General features: G+C 43.0%; 2 protein-coding genes across 3 annotated transcripts in view; one reads left to right on the top strand and one right to left on the bottom strand.

The window, feature by feature from the left end:
* LOC140069178 (gonadotropin-releasing hormone II receptor-like) overlaps window positions 1-19,145 on the top strand; it is a 53,223-nt gene that overhangs the window by 1,408 nt on the left and 32,670 nt on the right. The window contains exon 1 of one of the 2 annotated variants that reach the window (XM_072114566.1): window positions 9,243-9,330. The exons of the other annotated variant lie outside the window; for it this stretch is intronic. The gene's annotated coding sequence lies outside the window, so the exon portion shown is untranslated. Of the gene's footprint in view, window positions 1-9,242; window positions 9,331-19,145 lie in introns of those variants that run through there. 2 annotated transcript variants of the gene reach the window in all.
* APOA2 (apolipoprotein A2) lies at window positions 2,582-4,263 on the bottom strand. Its single transcript, XM_072114569.1, has 4 exons — window positions 4,110-4,263; window positions 3,249-3,325; window positions 2,887-3,022; window positions 2,582-2,803 (listed from the first exon to the last, which is right to left on the bottom strand). Exons 2-4 carry the CDS (start codon window positions 3,298-3,300, stop codon window positions 2,701-2,703), a joined length of 291 nt encoding a protein of 96 aa, XP_071970670.1. The 5' UTR covers window positions 3,301-3,325; window positions 4,110-4,263; the 3' UTR covers window positions 2,582-2,700.

The following is a 19,145-nucleotide window of genomic DNA, read 5'->3' as shown; positions in this document are numbered from 1 at the left end:
TGATAACAGAGAGTAATAGACTGTATTCCCCCCCCCCCCCTGTAGAGGTCTCCTCTCCCCGGTATGTAATGGCTGATAACAGAGAGTAGTAGATTGTATCCCCCCCCCCTCTGTAGAGTCTCCTCTCCCTGGATGTAATGGCTGATAACAGAGAGTAGTAGATTGTAACCCCCCTGTACAGTCTCCTCTCCCCGGGATGTAATGGCTGATAACAGAGAGTAATAGATTGTATCCCCCCCTCCCCTGTACAGTCTCCTCTCCCCGGGATGTAATGGCTGATAGCAGAGAGTAATAGATTGTATCCCCCCCCCCCCCTGTACAGTCTCCTCTCCCCGGGATGTAATGGCTGATAACAGAGAGTAATAGATTGTATCCCCCGTGTACAGTCTCCTCTCCCCAGGATGTAATGGCTGATTACAGAGAGTAATAGATTGTATCCCCCCCTGTACAGTCTTCTCTCCCCGGGATGTAATGGCTGATAACAGAGAGTAATAGATTGTATCCCTCCTGTACAGCCCCCCCCCCCTGGATGTAATGGCTGATAACAGAGAGTAATAGATTGTATCCCCCCTGTACAGTCTCCTCTCCCCGGGATGTAATGGCTGATAACAGAGAGTAATAGATTGTATCCCCCCCTGTACAGTCTCCTCTCCCTGGGATGTAATGGCTGATAACAGAGAGTAATAGATTGTATCCCCCCTGTACAGTCTCCTCTCCCCGGGATGTAATGGCTGATAACAGAGAGTAATAGATTGTATCCCCCTGTACAGTCTCCTCTCCCCGGGATGTAATGGCTGATAACAGAGAGTAATAGATTGTATCCCCCCCTGTACAGTCTCCTCTCCCCGGGATGTAATGGCTGATAACAGAGAGTAATAGATTGTATCCCCCCCTGTACAGTCTCCTCTCCCCAGGATGTAATGGCTGATAACAGAGAGTAATAGATTGTATCCCCCCCTGTACAGTCTCCTCTCCCCGGGATGTAATGGCTGATAACAGAGAGTAATAGATTGTATCCCCCCCTGTACAGTCTCCTCTCCCTGGGATGTAATGGCTGATAACAGAGAGTAATAGATTGTATCCCCCCTGTACAGTCTCCTCTCCCTGGGATGTAATGGCTGATAACAGAGAGTAATAGATTGTATCCCCCCCTGTACAGTCTCCTCTCCCCGGGATGTAATGGCTGATAACAGAGAGTAATAGATTGTATCCCCCCCTGTACAGTCTCCTCTCCCTGGGATGTAATGGCTGATAACAGAGAGTAATAGATTGTATCCCCCCCTGTACAGTCTCCTCTCCCTGGGATGTAATGGCTGATAACAGAGAGTAATAGATTGTATCCCCCCCCCCCCTGTACAGTCTCCTCTCCCCGGGATGTAATGGCTGATAACAGAGAGTAATAGATTGTATCCCCCCTGTACAGTCTCCTCTCCCCGGGATGTAATGGCTGATAACAGAGAGTAACAGATTGTATCCCCCCTGTACAGTCTCCTCTCCCCGGGGTGTAATGGCTGATAACAGAGAGTAATAGATTGTATCCTCCTGTACAGTCTCCTCTCCCCGGGATGTAATGGCTGATAACAGAGAGTAATAGATTGTATCCCCCCTGTACAGTCTCCTCTCCCCGGGATGTAATGGCTGATAACAGAGAGTAATAGATTGTATCCCCCCTGTACAGTCTCCTCTCCCTGGGATGTAATGGCTGATAACAGAGAGTAATAGATTGTATCCCCCCCCCCCCCCTGTACAGTCTCCTCTCCCCGGGATGTAATGGCTGATAACAGAGAGTAATAGATTGTATCCCCCCTGTACAGTCTCCTCTCCCCGGGATGTAATGGCTGATAACAGAGAGTAACAGATTGTATCCCCCCTGTACAGTCTCCTCTCCCCGGGATGTAATGGCTGATAACAGAGAGTAATAGATTGTATCCCCCCTGTACAGTCTCCTCTCCCCGGGGTGTAATGGCTGATAACAGAGAGTAATAGATTGTATCCTCCTGTACAGTCTCCTCTCCCCGGGATGTAATGGCTGATAACAGAGAGTAATAGATTGTATCCCCCCTGTACAGTCTCCTCTCCCCGGGATGTAATGGCTGATAACAGAGAGTAATAGATTGTATCCCCCCTGTACAGTCTCCTCTCCCTGGGATGTAATGGCTGATAACAGAGAGTAATAGATTGTATCCCCCTGTACAGTCTCCTCTCCCTGGGATGTAATGGCTGATAACAGAGAGTAATAGATTGTATCCCCCCCTGTACAGTCTCCTCTCCCTGGGATGTAATGGCTGATAACAGAGAGTAATAGATTGTATCCCCCCTGTACAGTCTCCTCTCCCTGGGATGTAATGGCTGATAACAGAGAGTAATAGATTGTATCCCCCTGTACAGTCTCCTCTCCCTGGGATGTAATGGCTGATAACAGAGAGTAATAGATTGTATCCCCCCTGTACAGTCTCCTCTCCCTGGGATGTAATGGCTGATAACAGAGAGTAATAGATTGTATCCTCCTGTACAGTCTCCTCTCCCTGGGATGTAATGGCTGATAACAGAGAGTAATAGATAAACCATCAGGAATACAGACTTTTGGGAATAGACAATGTTTTATTACATCATAAAAGTCACATGTTATAAAAGCAATGAGTGGGAGGGGCATAGGGAGTGGTGTGGGGAGGGGGCGGGGCTTTGGGGGGGGCTGATCATTTATTGGGCAAAATTTCTTCCAGCTTCAAGGATCTTTTCGAAAATCTTCTCGAATTCGGCCTTGATTGGTGCGGTCTGTGAATTGGTTTGTTCCAACCATTTCCTGTAGGAGGAGAATATGACATCATCAGCTCCTGCACCTAACCACACCCACCACCAGGGGGCGCTGTGACAGATAGGACTCACCCTGCCTGTGCCTGGATCTCTCCGTTCTGGAATTTGTTGGCCAGCTCCTGGGCGCCGGTCTGTAGGGTGTCGATCCAGGATTTGAACATCTGTGAGATCTGATCTGCGTTTGGGGCTTCTCGCTTTATGATACCGGCTGCAAAACACAAAGCAGGCAACGTTATAGAACCTATAGAGCGGCGTTACTGACACCTACCACTAGATGGCGCTATGTAATGCTATAGATTACAATGGCCGCCCCCATAGAGGTAGATTTTTAACTTTAGCTAATTTTTTTTATAACAAATTTTTTTTTATTTAAATTTTTTATTTCGAGGCAACCATAAAATAGACACTAAGTAATTAGCGCCTCGTTATCTCACCTTCAAGGCTGCCAATGGCGAGCAAGAGGACGGTCAGAGCCAGGACTTTCATGTCTGCGGATGGGATCTATCTGCTCCTGGAATATCAGAAACGTTACATCGTTACATATCAATAATAGGGTTACTATTATCTCTTTGTATCTTTCTATATGTTACAAGTTCCGTCTGCTGCGCCAGGATCTCATTATCTAGTTAAATCTACTATCACATATTACGCTAAACATATTACGTGGCATAAAACCTTTCTACAAAGTAAAAAAATAAAATAAACTGATGAAAATTACAATAATAATAAAAAATATAAACTGTAATAATAATAGTAATAATAATGTCATAATAAAAAGTATAAACTGATACAGAACATCGGAGCTTAAAACTTTATGTGTAAGGTGAAGAAAAATGATGAAAAAATACAAAGTCTAGAAAAGTAAACTGTGGAAAATAATATGGGAAGTCATAATAAATACAATGAAACAAATAAATGATAACAATCAATAGTTTGGATAATTGTATAAAAAACAAAGTTTGAAATAGAAAATCTAAAAAAGAGAAGTCACAGATAATAAGTAAAATAAAACCTTCTGATTTAGATATAAAAAAGCAAAACAAAAGACAATTAGAATGAAAATTCCAAATGTATATAAATCCTATAAAAGCGAAGCCTTTGCCTCCTCTGTCAATAACTTTTTCTAAGTGACTTTTGCTTTTTTATAGGAAAATGATAATAGAGGAAATTTTCAGTAAATATTTGTAAAAAATTTTTCAAAATTAAAAAATTTTTATAATGAATTTGTAAAAAAAAATATGAAATAAGTGGAGTAGTCCCTGTGTGGATCAGTGCGGGGAGCGAGGGTGACCTACCTTCAGGGATCGGGAGATAATCCTCAGTGTCGGGATGATGCTCGGCTCCTCGCCCGCTCCCTTATATACAGAGGTCAAGGCCTGTGGCCCCGCCTCCCTCTCATCCTATTGGCTGCCTCCCGCTGACATCGTTGTTACCTTCCAAAGGTCTCTGTTCCCGCCGTGTTGGCTGATTTTATCTCCCTGAGTTTCTGCTGAGTTTTTGTTGTCTCACCTTCATGTCAGCTCTGAGAAAACAAAAAAAGCTTTACCAGGAAAAAAACTAATTAAAGGAATTGTTTAAAGGGACTTTAGGGGATTATTTCTGGAAAATTCCTGCCCATTCCCATCCGAAGTGTTCACCCTGCACCTAGAAAGATTTTAAAGTGAACACAAATCATGTGGAATAAATTAGTACCAAAAAAAAAAAAACTCCTAAAAAAATTATTTTCTATAATAATAAGATAAAACAAAAATGCCAAAAAGTTGTATATCTGAACTAAACATTTTACTGCAAAAGCTTCAAATATCTAAAAATAATAAACTACAAGTAAAATGTAAAATACCTGAACTAAAAAATAAAAAAAAACTTTTATACCCAACAGAGAATTTCTAGAAGTTGTCAAATGCAAATAATGTCACTTAATGATAATAGCTGGCAAATTAAAGAAAATGAGCAAAATAACTTTGAAAAAAAGAATAAAAAAGTGAAAAAATAAATGTATGAAATGAAAAACCCACAAAGCTTCTCAATCACAAATAATAAGTAAAAAAAATGGAAATAAAAATATAAAAGTAAAGGTTAAATTGTAAATGAAAACTAAGAAACTTCTAGAAAATCCTTAGATCCCAGCAAATAATAAAACACTAAATTTAAAAAGTTAAAGGAAATCAACCACCAGGATGAAGGATTGTAAACCAAGCACTGACATAATGGTGTGCGCCCCTGCTCTTCTTTATCTGAAAAACAAGGGCATAAGAAGCTTAAAGGGCTTTTAAAATAATGCAAATCAGCCTGAGGGGCTCCAGTCTCCATTAACGCCTATTGAGCCTGGAGCCCCTGAGTCTCATTTACATAATTTTAAAAGCCTTTTTTTTGTTAGAATCAGGGCATAAGAAGCTAAAAGAAGAGCAGATCCTTCCAGAGGGGGCGCACACCAGTATGTCAGTGCTGGGTTTACAATCCTTCATCCTGGTGGTAGATGTCCTTTAATCTATTCTTCTACAATAACATTTTTTATATTGTGATGTTTTTGTCATTTGCATGTAATTGTTATCCTTCTGGTAGAATCGTAGATGATCATATAAAATCTTTCTTTGAATGTCGCCATCGTAGTCCGCAGCGCTGTACAGACCATGGGGGATAGTGATAGGACATTACCGTGTAATAACAAGGTGACATGAGACAACAGGACTGAGGGCCCTGCGGCCAAGAGCTTACAGTCTATGAGGAGGGGTAAAGGGGTCCCACAAATGTCGGAGGTCCCCTGAAATTTATATACACAGGAAATAAAGGAAAACATCTAGTAACCGATCACAGGGCAGCTCTTATTTTTGAAGAAGTGGAAGCATGAGATTGGTTGCTCTGGATACGAGGCCTGGTCTCCTGTAAAGCCTGAATTATAGTCTTATTACGAAACCATATAAAGTTGGTGGAATACATAATTATGGAAACCTCTGATGACTGGGGACACGGAGAACGGATTATCAGCTCCGCGGCCGCCTCGTGTCACTCTGCTCTTTGCCTCTTACTATCTAGGACAGAATAGTGTGATAAGACTTATCATCCAAGTCCTCCGCCGCCCGAAACACCGCACAAAGGTCATGTGACACAGCAATGGAGGCCGAGAAAAATCCTTTAAGACTACAGCATGAGCAGCCATTACTTATATGTGAAAAATCTGCTATAACATACACATAACCATATGTACAGCCGGTATAACCTGGGGATCTCCTGTATATAATGATATATGTACAGCCGGTATAACCTGGGGATCTCCTGTATATAATGATATATGTACAGCCGGTATAACCTGGGGATCTCCTGTATATAATGATATATGTACAGCCGGTATAACCTGGGGATCTCCTGTATATAATGATATATGTACAGCTGGTATAACCTGGGGATCTCCTGTATATAATGATATATGTACAGCCGGTATAACCTGGGGATCTCCTGTATATAGTGATATATGTACAGCCGGTATAACCTGGGGATCTCCTGTATATAATGATATATGTACAGCTGGTATAACCTGGGGATCTCCTGTATATAATGATATATGTACAGCCGGTATAACCTGGGGATCTCCTGTATATAATGATATATGTACAGCCGGTATAACCTGGGGATCTCCTGTATATAATGATATATGTACAGCCGGTATAACCTGGGGATCTCCTGTATATAATGATATATGTCCAGCTGGTATAACCTGGGGATCTCCTGTATATAATGATATATGTATAGCTGGTATAACCTGGGGATCTCCTGTATATAATGATATATGTACAGCTGGTATAACCTGGGGATCTCCTGTATATAATGATATATGTACAGCCGGTATAACCTGGGGATCTCCTGTATATAGTGATATATGTACAGCCGGTATAACCTGGGGATCTCCTGTATATAATGATATATGTACAGCCGGTATAACCTGGGGATCTCCTGTATATAATGATATATGTACAGCCGGTATAACCTGGGGATCTCCTGTATATAATGATATATGTACAGCCTGTATAACCTGGGGATCTCCTGTATATAATGGTATATGTACAGCTGGTATAACCTGGGGATCTCCTGTATATAATGGTATATGTACAGCTGGTATAACCTGGGGATCTCCTGTATATAATGATATATGTACAGCCTGTATAACCTGGGGATCTCCTGTATATAATGGTATATGTACAGCCGGTATAACCTGGGGATCTCCTGTATATAATGATATATGTACAGCCGGTATAACCTGGGGATCTCCTGTATATAATGATATATGTACAGCCGGTATAACCTGGGGATCTCCTGTATATAGTGATATATGTACAGCCGGTATAACCTGGGGATCTCCTGTATATAGTGATATATGTACAGCCGGTATAACCTGGGGATCTTCTGTATATAATGATATATGTACAGCCGGTATAACCTGGGGATCTCCTGTATATAATGATATATGTACAGCCGGTATAACCTGGGGATCTCCTGTATATAATGATATATGTATAGCCGGTATAACCTGGGGATCTCCTGTATATAATGATATATGTATAGCCGGTATAACCTGGGGATCTCCTGTATATAATGATATATGTACAGCTGGTATAACCTGGGGATCTCCTGTATATAATGATATATGTACAGCCGGTATAACCTGGGGATCTCCTGTATATAATGATATATGTACAGCTGGTATAACCTGGGGATCTCCTGTATATAATGATATATGTACAGCTGGTATAACCTGGGGATCTCCTGTATACAGTGATATATGTACAGCCGGTATAACCTGGGGATCTCCTGTATATAGTGATATATGTACAGCCGGTATAACCTGGGGATCTCCTGTATATAGTGATATATGTACAGCCGGTATAACCTGGGGATCTCCTGTATATAATGATATATGTACAGCCGGTATAACCTGGGGATCTCCTGTATATAATGATATAGGTACAGCCGGTATAACCTGGGGATCTCCTGTATATAATGATATATGTACAGCCGGTATAACCTGGGGATCTCCTGTATATAATGATATAGGTACAGCCGGTATAACCTGGGGATCTCCTGTATATAATGATATAGGTACAGCCGGTATAACCTGGGGATCTCCTGTATATAATGATATATGTACAGCTGGTATAACCTGGGGATCTCCTGTATATAATGATATATGTACAGCTGGTATAACCTGGGGATCTCCTGTATATAATGATATATGTACAGCCGGTATAACCTGGGGATCTCCTGTATATAATGATATATGTACAGCCGGTATAACCTGGGGATCTCCTGTATATAATGATATAGGTACAGCCGGTATAACCTGGGGATCTCCTGTATATAATGATATATGTACAGCTGGTATAACCTGGGGATCTCCTGTATATAATGATATATGTACAGCTGGTATAACCTGGGGATCTTCTGTATATAATGATATATGTACAGCCGGTATAACCTGGGGATCTCCTGTATATAATGATATATGTACAGCCGGTATAACCTGGGGATCTCCTGTATATAGTGATATATGTACAGCCGGTATAACCTGGGGATCTCCTGTATATAATGGTATATGTACAGCTGGTATAACCTGGAGATCTCCTGTATATAATGATATATGTACAGCTGGTATAACCTGGGGATCTCCTGTATATAATGATATATGTACAGTTGGTATAACCTGGGGATCTCCTGTATATAATGATATATGTACAGCTGGTATAACCTGGGGATCTCCTGTATATAATGATATATGTACAGCCGGTATAACCTGGGGATCTCCTGTATATAATGATATATGTACAGCCGGTATATCCTGGGGATCTCCTGTATATAATGATATATGTACAGCCGGTATAACCTGGGGATCTCCTGTATATAATGATATATGTACAGCTGGTATAACCTGGGGATCTCCTGTATATAATGATATATGTACAGCCGGTATAACCTGGGGATCTCCTGTATATAATGATATAGGTACAGCTGGTATAACCTGGGGATCTCCTGTATATAATGATATATGTACAGCCGGTATAACCTGGGGATCTCCTGTATATAATGGTATATGTACAGCTGGTATAACCTGGGGATCTCCTGTATATAATGATATATGTACAGCCGGTATAACCTGGGGATCTCCTGTATATAATGATATATGTACAGCTGGTATAACCTGGGGATCTCCTGTATATAATGATATATGTACAGCCGGTATAACCTGGGGATCTCCTGTATATAATGATATAGGTACAGCTGGTATAACCTGGGGATCTCCAGGTTGTCTTTTTCTATAGACAGTGATGCGGTCCCCTGGACACATTAGTTTTACAACTCAGAGAACATTTTGGGAGAAAAAAAATATTGAAAGAGGCGGAAAACAAGTGACACAGGAAGAGGATTGTGTAATGATTGTTATTGACTCCATCCCATCACCCGACCTCTCCTTGATCCGTTGTCGCACAACCAGAGTCAATGATTGATAGATGTTTATAAGGAATCAAGGTAACACAATGATACTGTCTGTTGAGCTGTGTATCCAAGCCATTTCTGTGTGATACTGTCTGCTGAGCTGTGTATCTAATCCTATCCTGTGTGATACTGCTGAGCTGTGTATCTAATCCTCTCCTGTGTGATACTGCTGAGCTGTGTATCTAATCCTACCCTGTGTGATACTGCTGAGCTGTGTATCTAATCCTCTCCTGTGTGATACTGCTGAGCTGTGTATCTAATCCTCTCCTGGGTGATACTGCTGAGCTGTGTATCTAATCCTATCCTGTGTGATACTGTCTGCTGAGCTGTGTATCTAATCCTCTCCTGTGTGATACTGTCTGCTGAGCTGTGTATCTAATCCTCTCCTGTGTGATACTGTCTGCTGAGCTGTGTATCTAATCCTCTCCTGTGTGATACTGCTGAGCTGTGTATCTAATCCTCTCCTGTGTGATACTGCTGAGCTGTGTATCTAATCCTCTCCTGTGTGATACTGCTGAGCTGTGTATCTAATCCTATCCTGTGTGATACTGTCTGCTGAGCTGTGTATCTAATCCTATCCTGTGTCATACTGTCTGCTGAGCTGTGTATCTAATCCTCTCCTGTGTGATACTGTCTGCTGAGCTGTGTATCTAATCCTCTCCTGTGTGATACTGTCTGCTGAGCTGTGTATCTAATCCTCTCTTGTGTGATACTGCTGAGCTGTGTATCTAATCCTCTCCTGTGTGATACTGCTGAGCTGTGTATCTAATCCTCTCCTGTGTGATACTGCTGAGCTGTGTATCTAATCCTATCCTGTGTGATACTGTCTGCTGAGCTGTGTATCTAATCTTATCCTGTGATACTGTCTGCTGAGCTGTGTATCTAATCCTCTCCTGTGTGATACTGCTGAGCTGTGTATCTAATCCTATCCTGTGTGATACTGCTGAGCCGTGTATCTAATCCTATCCTGTGTGATACTGCCTGCTGAGTTGTGTATCTAATCCTCTCCTGTGTGATACTGCTGAGCCGTGTATCTAATCCTCACCTGTGCGATATTGACTGCTGAGCTGTGTATCTAATCCTATCCTGTGTGATACTGCTGAGCTGTGTATCTAATCCTCTCCTGTGTGATACTGCTGAGCTGTGTATCTAATCCTCCTGTGTGATACTGCTGAGCTGTGTATCTAATCCTCTCCTGTGTGATACTGTCTGCTGAGCTGTGTATCTAATACTCAACTGTGCGATACAGTCTGCTGATCTGTGTATCTAATCCTATCCAGTGTGATACTGTCTGAGGATGGTCTTAATCACGTAGGAAGCATCACACAGGAGAGGATTAGATACACAGCAGTCAGTATCACACAGGATAGGATTAGATACTCAGCAGTCAGTATCACATAGGAGAGGATTAGATACTCAGTCAGTATCACACAGGATAGGATTAGATACTCAGCAGACAGTATCACACAGGAGAGGATTAGATACTCAGCAGACAGTATCACACAGGAGAGGATTAGATACTCAGCAGACAGTATCACACAGGAGAGGATTAGATACTCAGCAGACAGTATCACACAGGATAGGATTAGATACTCAGCAGTCAGTATCACACAGGAGAGGATTAGATACTCAGCAGTCAGTATCACACAGGAGAGGATTAGATACTCAGCAGACAGTATCACACAGGATAGGATTAGATACTCAGCAGTCAGTATCACCTGCCTCAGGACTCTTTCTACCCACAATGCACAGTGTATATGATGAGGGGTATAGTCGGGGTCATGGCTGGGGTCAGGCATAGGATGTGGTAATATAATCCTCCGTATATTTACAGGTCATTGGTCGTCATGACTCAGACCATCAATCACAGCAGGAATAATGCTCAGTCTTCTGTGCGGGATCTGACCTCTAACCTCTGCACTCTGCACCCGGAGTAGTATATACCCTAGTGAAGGGGTCAGGAACCATAGGTGCTACGTATATAAAGATATAATTCTGTGAGCGCCGTACAATAAGTAATGTATAGCCGCGTCCCATCTTATAGCGGAATCTTCTAGATGTAAGTAGAATCAATTGTATGCGTTTCAGACCCGCATACAATTGGTTACAGTAGCGGCGCAGGCAGATGCACGTCTCTGCGCTGTGTCTGTGCCACAGTGCTGCCCCCAGTAGTCACAGAGCTGCCCCCAGTAGTCACAGAGCTGCCCCCAGTAGTCACAGAGCTGCCCCCAGTAGTCACAGTGCTGCCCCCAGTAGTCACAGTGCTGCCCCCAGTAGTCACAGTGCTGCTCCCAGTAGTCACAGTGCTGCCCCCAGTAGTCACAGAGCTGCCCCCAGTAGTCACAGAGCTGCCCCCAGTAGTCACAGAGCTGCCCCCAGTAGTCACAGTGATGCCCCCAGTAGTCACACTGATGCCCCCAGCAGTTACAGTGCTGCTTCCAAGTAGTTATAGTTCTGCTCCCATGGGCAGAAGGGTCATGTAGGTTCTGGGAGCTGGCATCTTGGCTGGATCCTGCCGCGGAGTAGCCTGTGGAGCAGGCGGAGGGGGGGGGGGGGGTAATGTGCTCAGAACCTGCTCTGACAACACTCGTCTGCCACTGCCCCACTTGGGTGCCCCAGAACCAAGCTCTGTACATAAATACAATCCCAGAACCAAGCTCTGTACATAAATACAATCCCAGAACCAAGCTCTGTACATAAATACAGCCCCAGAACCATGCCCTGTACAAAAATACATCACCAGAACCGAGCTCTGTACATAAATACAGCCCCAGAACCAAGCTCTGTACATAAATACAGCCCCAGAACCAAGCTCTGTACATAAATACAGCCCCAGAACCAAGCTCTGTACATAAATACAGCCCCAGAACCAAGCTCTGTACATAAATACAGCCCCAGAACCAAGCTCTGTACATAAATACAGCCCCAGAACCAAGCTCTGTACATAAATACAGCCCCAGAACCAAGCTCTGTACATAAATACAGCCCCAGAACCAAGCTCTGTACATAAATACAGCCCCAGAACCAAGCTCTGTACATAAATACAGCCCCAGAACCAAGCTCTGTACATAAATACAGCCCCAGAACCAAGCTCTGTACATAAATACAGCCCCAGAACCAAGCTCTGTACATAAATACAGCCCCAGAACCAAGCTCTGTACATAAATACAGCAGCAGAACCATGGCCTGTACATAAATACAGCCCCAGAACCAAGCTCTTTACATAAATACAGCCCCAGAACCAAGCTCTGTACATAAATACAGCCCCAGAACCAAGCTCTGTACATAAATACAATCCCAGAACCAAGCTCTGTACATAAATACAATCCCAGAACCAAGCTCTGTACATAAATACAGCCCCAGAACCAAGCTCTGTACATAAATACAGCCCCAGAACCATGCCCTGTACAAAAATACATCACCAGAACCGAGCTCTGTACATAAATACAGCCCCAGAACCAAGCTCTGTACATAAATACAGCCCCAGAACCAAGCTCTGTACATAAATACAGCCCCAGAACCAAGCTCTGTACATAAATACAGCCCCAGAACCAAGCTCTGTACATAAATACAGCCCCAGAACCAAGCTCTGTACATAAATACAGCCCCAGAACCAAGCTCTGTACATAAATACAGCCCCAGAACCAAGCTCTGTACATAAATACAGCCCCAGAACCAAGCTCTGTACATAAATACAGCCCCAGAACCAAGCTCTGTACATAAATACAGCCCCAGAACCAAGCTCTGTACATAAATACAGCCCCAGAACCAAGCTCTGTACATAAATACAGACCCAGAACCAAGCTCTGTACATAAATACAGCCCCAGAACCAAGCTCTGTACATAAATACAGCCCCAGAACCAAGCTCTGTACATAAATACAGCCCCAGAACCAAGCTCTGTACATAAATACAGCCCCAGAACCAAGCTCTGTACATAAATACAGCCCCAGAACCAAGCTCTGTACATAAATACAGCAGCAGAACCATGGCCTGTACATAAATACAGCCCCAGAACCAAGCTCTTTACATAAATACAGCCCCAGAACCAAGCTCTGTACATAAATACAGCCCCAGAACCAAGCTCTGTACATAAATACAATCCCAGAACCAAGCTCTGTACATAAATACAATCCCAGAACCAAGCTCTGTACATAAATACAGCCCCAGAACCAAGCTCTGTACATAAATACAGCCCCAGAACCATGCCCTGTACAAAAATACATCACCAGAACCGAGCTCTGTACATAAATACAGCCCCAGAACCAAGCTCTGTACATAAATACAGCCCCAGAACCAAGCTCTGTACATAAATACAGCCCCAGAACCAAGCTCTGTACATAAATACAGCCCCAGAACCAAGCTCTGTACATAAATACAGCCCCAGAACCAAGCTCTGTACATAAATACAGCCCCAGAACCAAGCTCTGTACATAAATACAGCCCCAGAACCAAGCTCTGTACATAAATACAGCCCCAGAACCAAGCTCTGTACATAAATACAGCCCCAGAACCAAGCTCTGTACATAAATACAGCCCCAGAACCAAGCTCTGTACATAAATACAGCCCCAGAACCAAGCTCTGTACATAAATACAGCCCCAGAACCAAGCTCTGTACATAAATACAGCCCCAGAACCAAGCTCTGTACATAAATACAGCCCCAGAACCAAGCTCTGTACATAAATACAGCCCCAGAACCAAGCTCTGTACATAAATACAGTCCCAGAACCAAGCTCTGTACATAAATACAGCCCCAGAACCAAGCTCTGTACATAAATACAGCCCCAGAACCAAGCTCTGTACATAAATACAGCCCCAGAACCAAGCTCTGTACATAAATACAGCCCCAGAACCAAGCTCTGTACATAAATACAGCCCCAGAACCAAGCTCTGTACATAAATACAGCCCCAGAACCAAGCTCTGTACATAAATACAGCAGCAGAACCATGGCCTGTACATAAATACAGCCCCAGAACCAAGCTCTGTACATAAATACAGCCCCAGAACCAAGCTCTGTACATAAATACAGCCCCAGAACCAAGCTCTGTACATAAATACAGCCCCAGAACCAAGCTCTGTACATAAATACAGCCCCAGAACCAAGCTCTGTACATAAATACAGCCCCAGAACCAAGCTCTGTACCCCGTTTAGGGGGTTAATAGCCGCGATCGGTGCAAGCACCGACCGCGGTTATTAGCGGTGGGGGTTTTATGCATTATGCAAAAACCCCCACCTCTGTATGAAGAGGACCCGTGAGCCCTCTTCATACATCCCTTATACCTCTGCGCCGTAGAGCTACGGCGCAGAGCGTTAAGGGGTTAAACTGTGTATTGAATTATTCATTTATCTATTTAATCATGCACAATTAGTACCCAATCATGTATTCAATCTTGTAATATTATATGAATTTACGTATTCTTAATTTGTTTCATGCATCCCATTCATATGACTGTTTTTATGTCTTTGTGTTTGCATCGAGTCTTTTTAAAACACAAATAATTCATTTTTACCTACTTTCTGTACTATATATGTACCTCTCCCCTCCCCAAAACCCTTTTTTATGTTCCCCCAGTATCTATCCACTTGATAAAGGAGTCATTGTAGACTCCGAAACGCGTTGTGTTCCAGAGATACGAAATAAAATACCCCCTTTTATGGATTCATCTTGTGTATGTCACCTATCTGTGTGCGCCGAACTGAGACAAGTACCCTCCCTGCTCTACCTGTACGTAAATACAGCACCAGAACCATGGCCTGTACGTAAATACAGCACCAGAACCATGGCCTGTACGTAAATACAGAACCAGAACCATGCCCTGTACGTAAATACAGAACCAGAACCATGCCCTGTACGTAAATACAGCACCAGAACCATGCCCTGTACGTAAATACAGCACCAGAACCATGCCCTGTACGTAAATACAGCACCAGAACCATGCCCTGTACGTAAATACAGCACCAGAACCATGCCCTGTACGTAAATACAGCACCAGAACCATGCCCTGTACGTAAATACAGCACCAAAACCATGCCCTGTACGTAAATACAGCACCAGAACCATGCCCTGTACGTAAATACAGAACCAGAACCATGGCCTGTACGTAACTACAGCACCAGAACCATGGCCTGTACGTAACTACAGCACCAGAACCATGGCCTGTACGTAACTACAGCACCAGAACCATGGCCTGTACGTAACTACAGCACCAGAACCATGGCCTGTACGTAACTACAGCACCAGAACCATGCCCTGTACGTAAATACAGCACCAGAACCATGCCCTGTACGTAAATACAGCACCAGAACCATGCCCTGTACGTAAATACAGCACCAGAACCATGCCCTGTACGTAAATACAGCACCAGAACCATGCCCTGTACGTAAATACAGCACCAGAACCATGCCCTGTACGTAAATACAGAACCAGAACCATGGCCTGTACGTAACTACAGCACCAGAACCATGGCCTGTACGTAACTACAGCACCAGAACCATGGCCTGTACGTAACTACAGCACCAGAACCATGGCCTGTACGTAACTACAGCACCAGAACCATGGCCTGTACGTAACTACAGCACCAGAACCATGCCCTGTACGTAACTACAGCACCAGAACCATGGCCTGTACGTAACTACAGCACCAGAACCATGGCCTGTGCGTAACTACAGCACCAGAACCATGGCCTGTGCGTAACTACAGCACCAGAACCATGGCCTGTGCGTAACTACAGCACCAGAACCATGGCCTGTGCGTAACTACAGCACCAGAACCATGGCCTGTGCGTAACTACAGCACCAGAACCATGGCCTGTGCGTAACTACAGCACCAGAACCATGGCCTGTGCGTAACTACAGCACCAGAACCATGGCCTGTGCGTAACTACAGCACCAGAACCATGGCCTGTGCGTAACTACAGCACCAGAACCATGGCCTGTACGTAACTACAGCACCAGAACCATGGCCTGTACGTAACTACAGCACCAGAACCATGGCCTGTACGTAACTACAGCACCAGAACCATGGCCTGTACGTAAATACAGTACCAGAACCATGCCCTGTACGTAAATACAGTACCAGAACCATGCCCTGTACATAAATACAGCACCAGAATCAAGCCCAGTATGTTTTGTAGGTTGGGGGCAGGGAGGTGTCCTGGGTTATTGCCCATATATTGCAGGATGTGGCCTCTTAGATGGTGGGGGAGGGGGGTTGTTGTATTCTTCTTCCCTATAATCTCCGGGAATGGTGAAGGTTCCTGGAAATGTGGGTTGTTATGGATGTGTCACTGTAAGGACCCTGAGCAGCCCCCGTATAACATCCCCCTGAGCAGCCCCCGTATAACATCCCCCTGAGCAGCCCCCGTATAACATCCCCCTGAGCAGCCCCCGTATAACATCCCCCTGAGCAGCCCCCGTATAACATCCCCCTGAGCAGCCCCCGTATAACATCCCCCAGGATTGTGTGGGGAGCTTTTGTGTTGACGTTTATGAGTTGCATATAAACCCCCCTCCCCCATTACCTGAGATGTGCCCTGACATACAGTGCAGGAGCCCCATACTGCCACCTACAGGCAGGGGCCCCCCATGTACTACATCACACAGAATCACAACCTCATCATGTGCCATCCCCACAACAACCACCAGGAGGCGCCAATCACTGAATTCTATCACACACAACTATACAGACATCAGGAAGTAGTACTGTGCACTGTATATATATACAGGAGAAGTAGTACTGTGCACTGTATATATATACAGGAGAAGTAGTACTGTGCACTGTATATATACAGGAGAAGTATACTGTGCACTGTATATATACAGGAGAAGTAGTACTGTGCACTGTATATATATACAGGAGAAGTAGTACTGTGCACTGTATATATACAGGAGAAGTATACTGTGCACTGTATATATACAGGAGAAGTAGTACTGTGCACTGTATATATATACAGGAGAAGTAGTACTGTGCACTGTATATATATATATACAGGAGAAGTAGTACTGTGCACTGTATATATATACAGGAGAAGTAGTACTGTGCACTGTATATATATATATAGGAGAAGTAGTACTGTGCACTGTATATATACAGGAGAAGTAGTACTGTGCACTGTATATATATACAGGAGAAGTAGTACTGTGCATTGTATATATACAGGAGAAGTAGTACTGTGCACTGTATATATACAGGAGAAGTAGTACTGTGCACTGTATATATACAGGAGAAGAAGTACTGTGCACTGTATATATACAGGAGAAGTAGTACTGTGCACTGTATATATATACAGGAGAAGTAGTACTGTGCACTGTATATATACAGGAGAAGTAGTACTGTGCACAGTATATATATACAGGAGAAGTAGTACTGTGCACTATATATATATACAGGAGAAGTAGTACTGTGCACTGTATATATATACAGGAGAAGTAGTACTGTGCACTGTATATATACAGGAGAAGTACTGTGCACTGTATATATACAGGAGAAGTAGTACTGTGCACTGTATATATATACAGGAGAAGTAGTACTGTGCACTGTATATATATACAGGAGAAGTAGTACTGTGCACTGTATATATATACAGGAGAAGTAGTACTGTGCACTGTATATATATATACAGGAGAAGTAGTACTGTGCACTGTATATATATACAGGAGAAGTAGTATTGTGCACTGTATATATATACAGGAGAAGTAGTACTGTGCACTGTATATATATACAGGAGAAGTAGTACTGTGCACTGTATATATACATACAGGAGAAGTAGTACTGTGCACTGTATATATACAGGAGAAGTAGTACTGTGCACTGTATATATATACAGGAGAAGTAGTACTGTGCACTGTATATATATACAGGAGAAGTAGTACTGTGTACTGTATATATATATACAGGAGAAGTAGTACTGTGCACTGCCCATATATACAGGAGAAGTAGTACTGTGCACTGTACATATATACAGGAGAAGTAGTACTGTGCACTGTATATATACAGGAGAAGTAGTACTGTGCACTGTATATATATATACAGGAGAAGTAGTACTGTGCACTGTATATATATACAGGAGAAGTAGTACTGTGCACTGTATATATATACAGGAGAAGTAGTACTGTGCACTGTATATATACAGGAGAAGTAGTACTGTGCACTGTATATATATATACAGGAGAAGTAGTACTGTGCACTGTATATATATATACAGGAGAAGTAGTACTGTGCACTGTATATATATACAGGAGAAGTAGTACTGTGCACTGTATATATATATACAGGAGAAGTAGTACTGTGCACTGTATATACAGGAGAAGTAGTACTGTGCACTGTATATATATACAGGAGAAGTAGTACTGTGCACTGTATATATATATACAGGAGAAGTAGTACTGTGCACTGTATATATACAGGAGAAGTAGTACTGTGCACTGTATATATACAGGAGAAGTAGTACTGTGCACTGTATATATACAGGAGAAGTAGTACTGTGCACTGTATATATATACAGGAGAAGTAGTACTGTGCACTGTATATATATACAGGAGAAGTAGTACTGTGCACTGTATATATATACAGGAGAAGTAGTACTGTGCACTGTATATACAGGAGAAGTAGTACTGTGCACTGTATATATATACAGGAGAAGTAGTACTGTGCACTGTATATATATATACAGGAGAAGTAGTACTGTGCACTGTATATATATACAGGAGAAGTAGTACTGTGCACTGTATATATATACAGGAGAAGTAGTACTGTGCACTGTATATATATACAGGAGAAGTAGTACTGTGCACTGTATATATACAGGAGAAGTAGTACTGTGCACTGTATATATATATATATATAT

Source organism: Engystomops pustulosus, chromosome 7, assembly GCF_040894005.1.
Source record: "Engystomops pustulosus chromosome 7, aEngPut4.maternal, whole genome shotgun sequence".
NCBI lineage: Eukaryota > Metazoa > Chordata > Amphibia > Anura > Leptodactylidae > Engystomops > Engystomops pustulosus.
This window is presented reverse-complemented; position numbering and strand designations above follow the sequence as displayed.

What these genes read in the sequence shown, in the direction of transcription:
- APOA2 (XM_072114569.1), bottom strand. Translation starts at nt 3,300, where the DNA reads ATGAAAGTCCTGGCTCTGACCGTCCTCTTGCTCGCCATTGGCAGCCTT. An exon ending in CGCCATTGGCAGCCTTGAAG is followed by an intron (nt 3,023 to 3,248) that starts GTGAGATAACGA and finishes TGTGTTTTGCAG; the next exon opens with CCGGTATCATAAAGCGAGAA. An exon ending in GAGATCCAGGCACAGGCAGG is followed by an intron (nt 2,804 to 2,886) that starts GTGAGTCCTATC and finishes CTCCTCCTACAG; the next exon opens with GAAATGGTTGGAACAAACCA.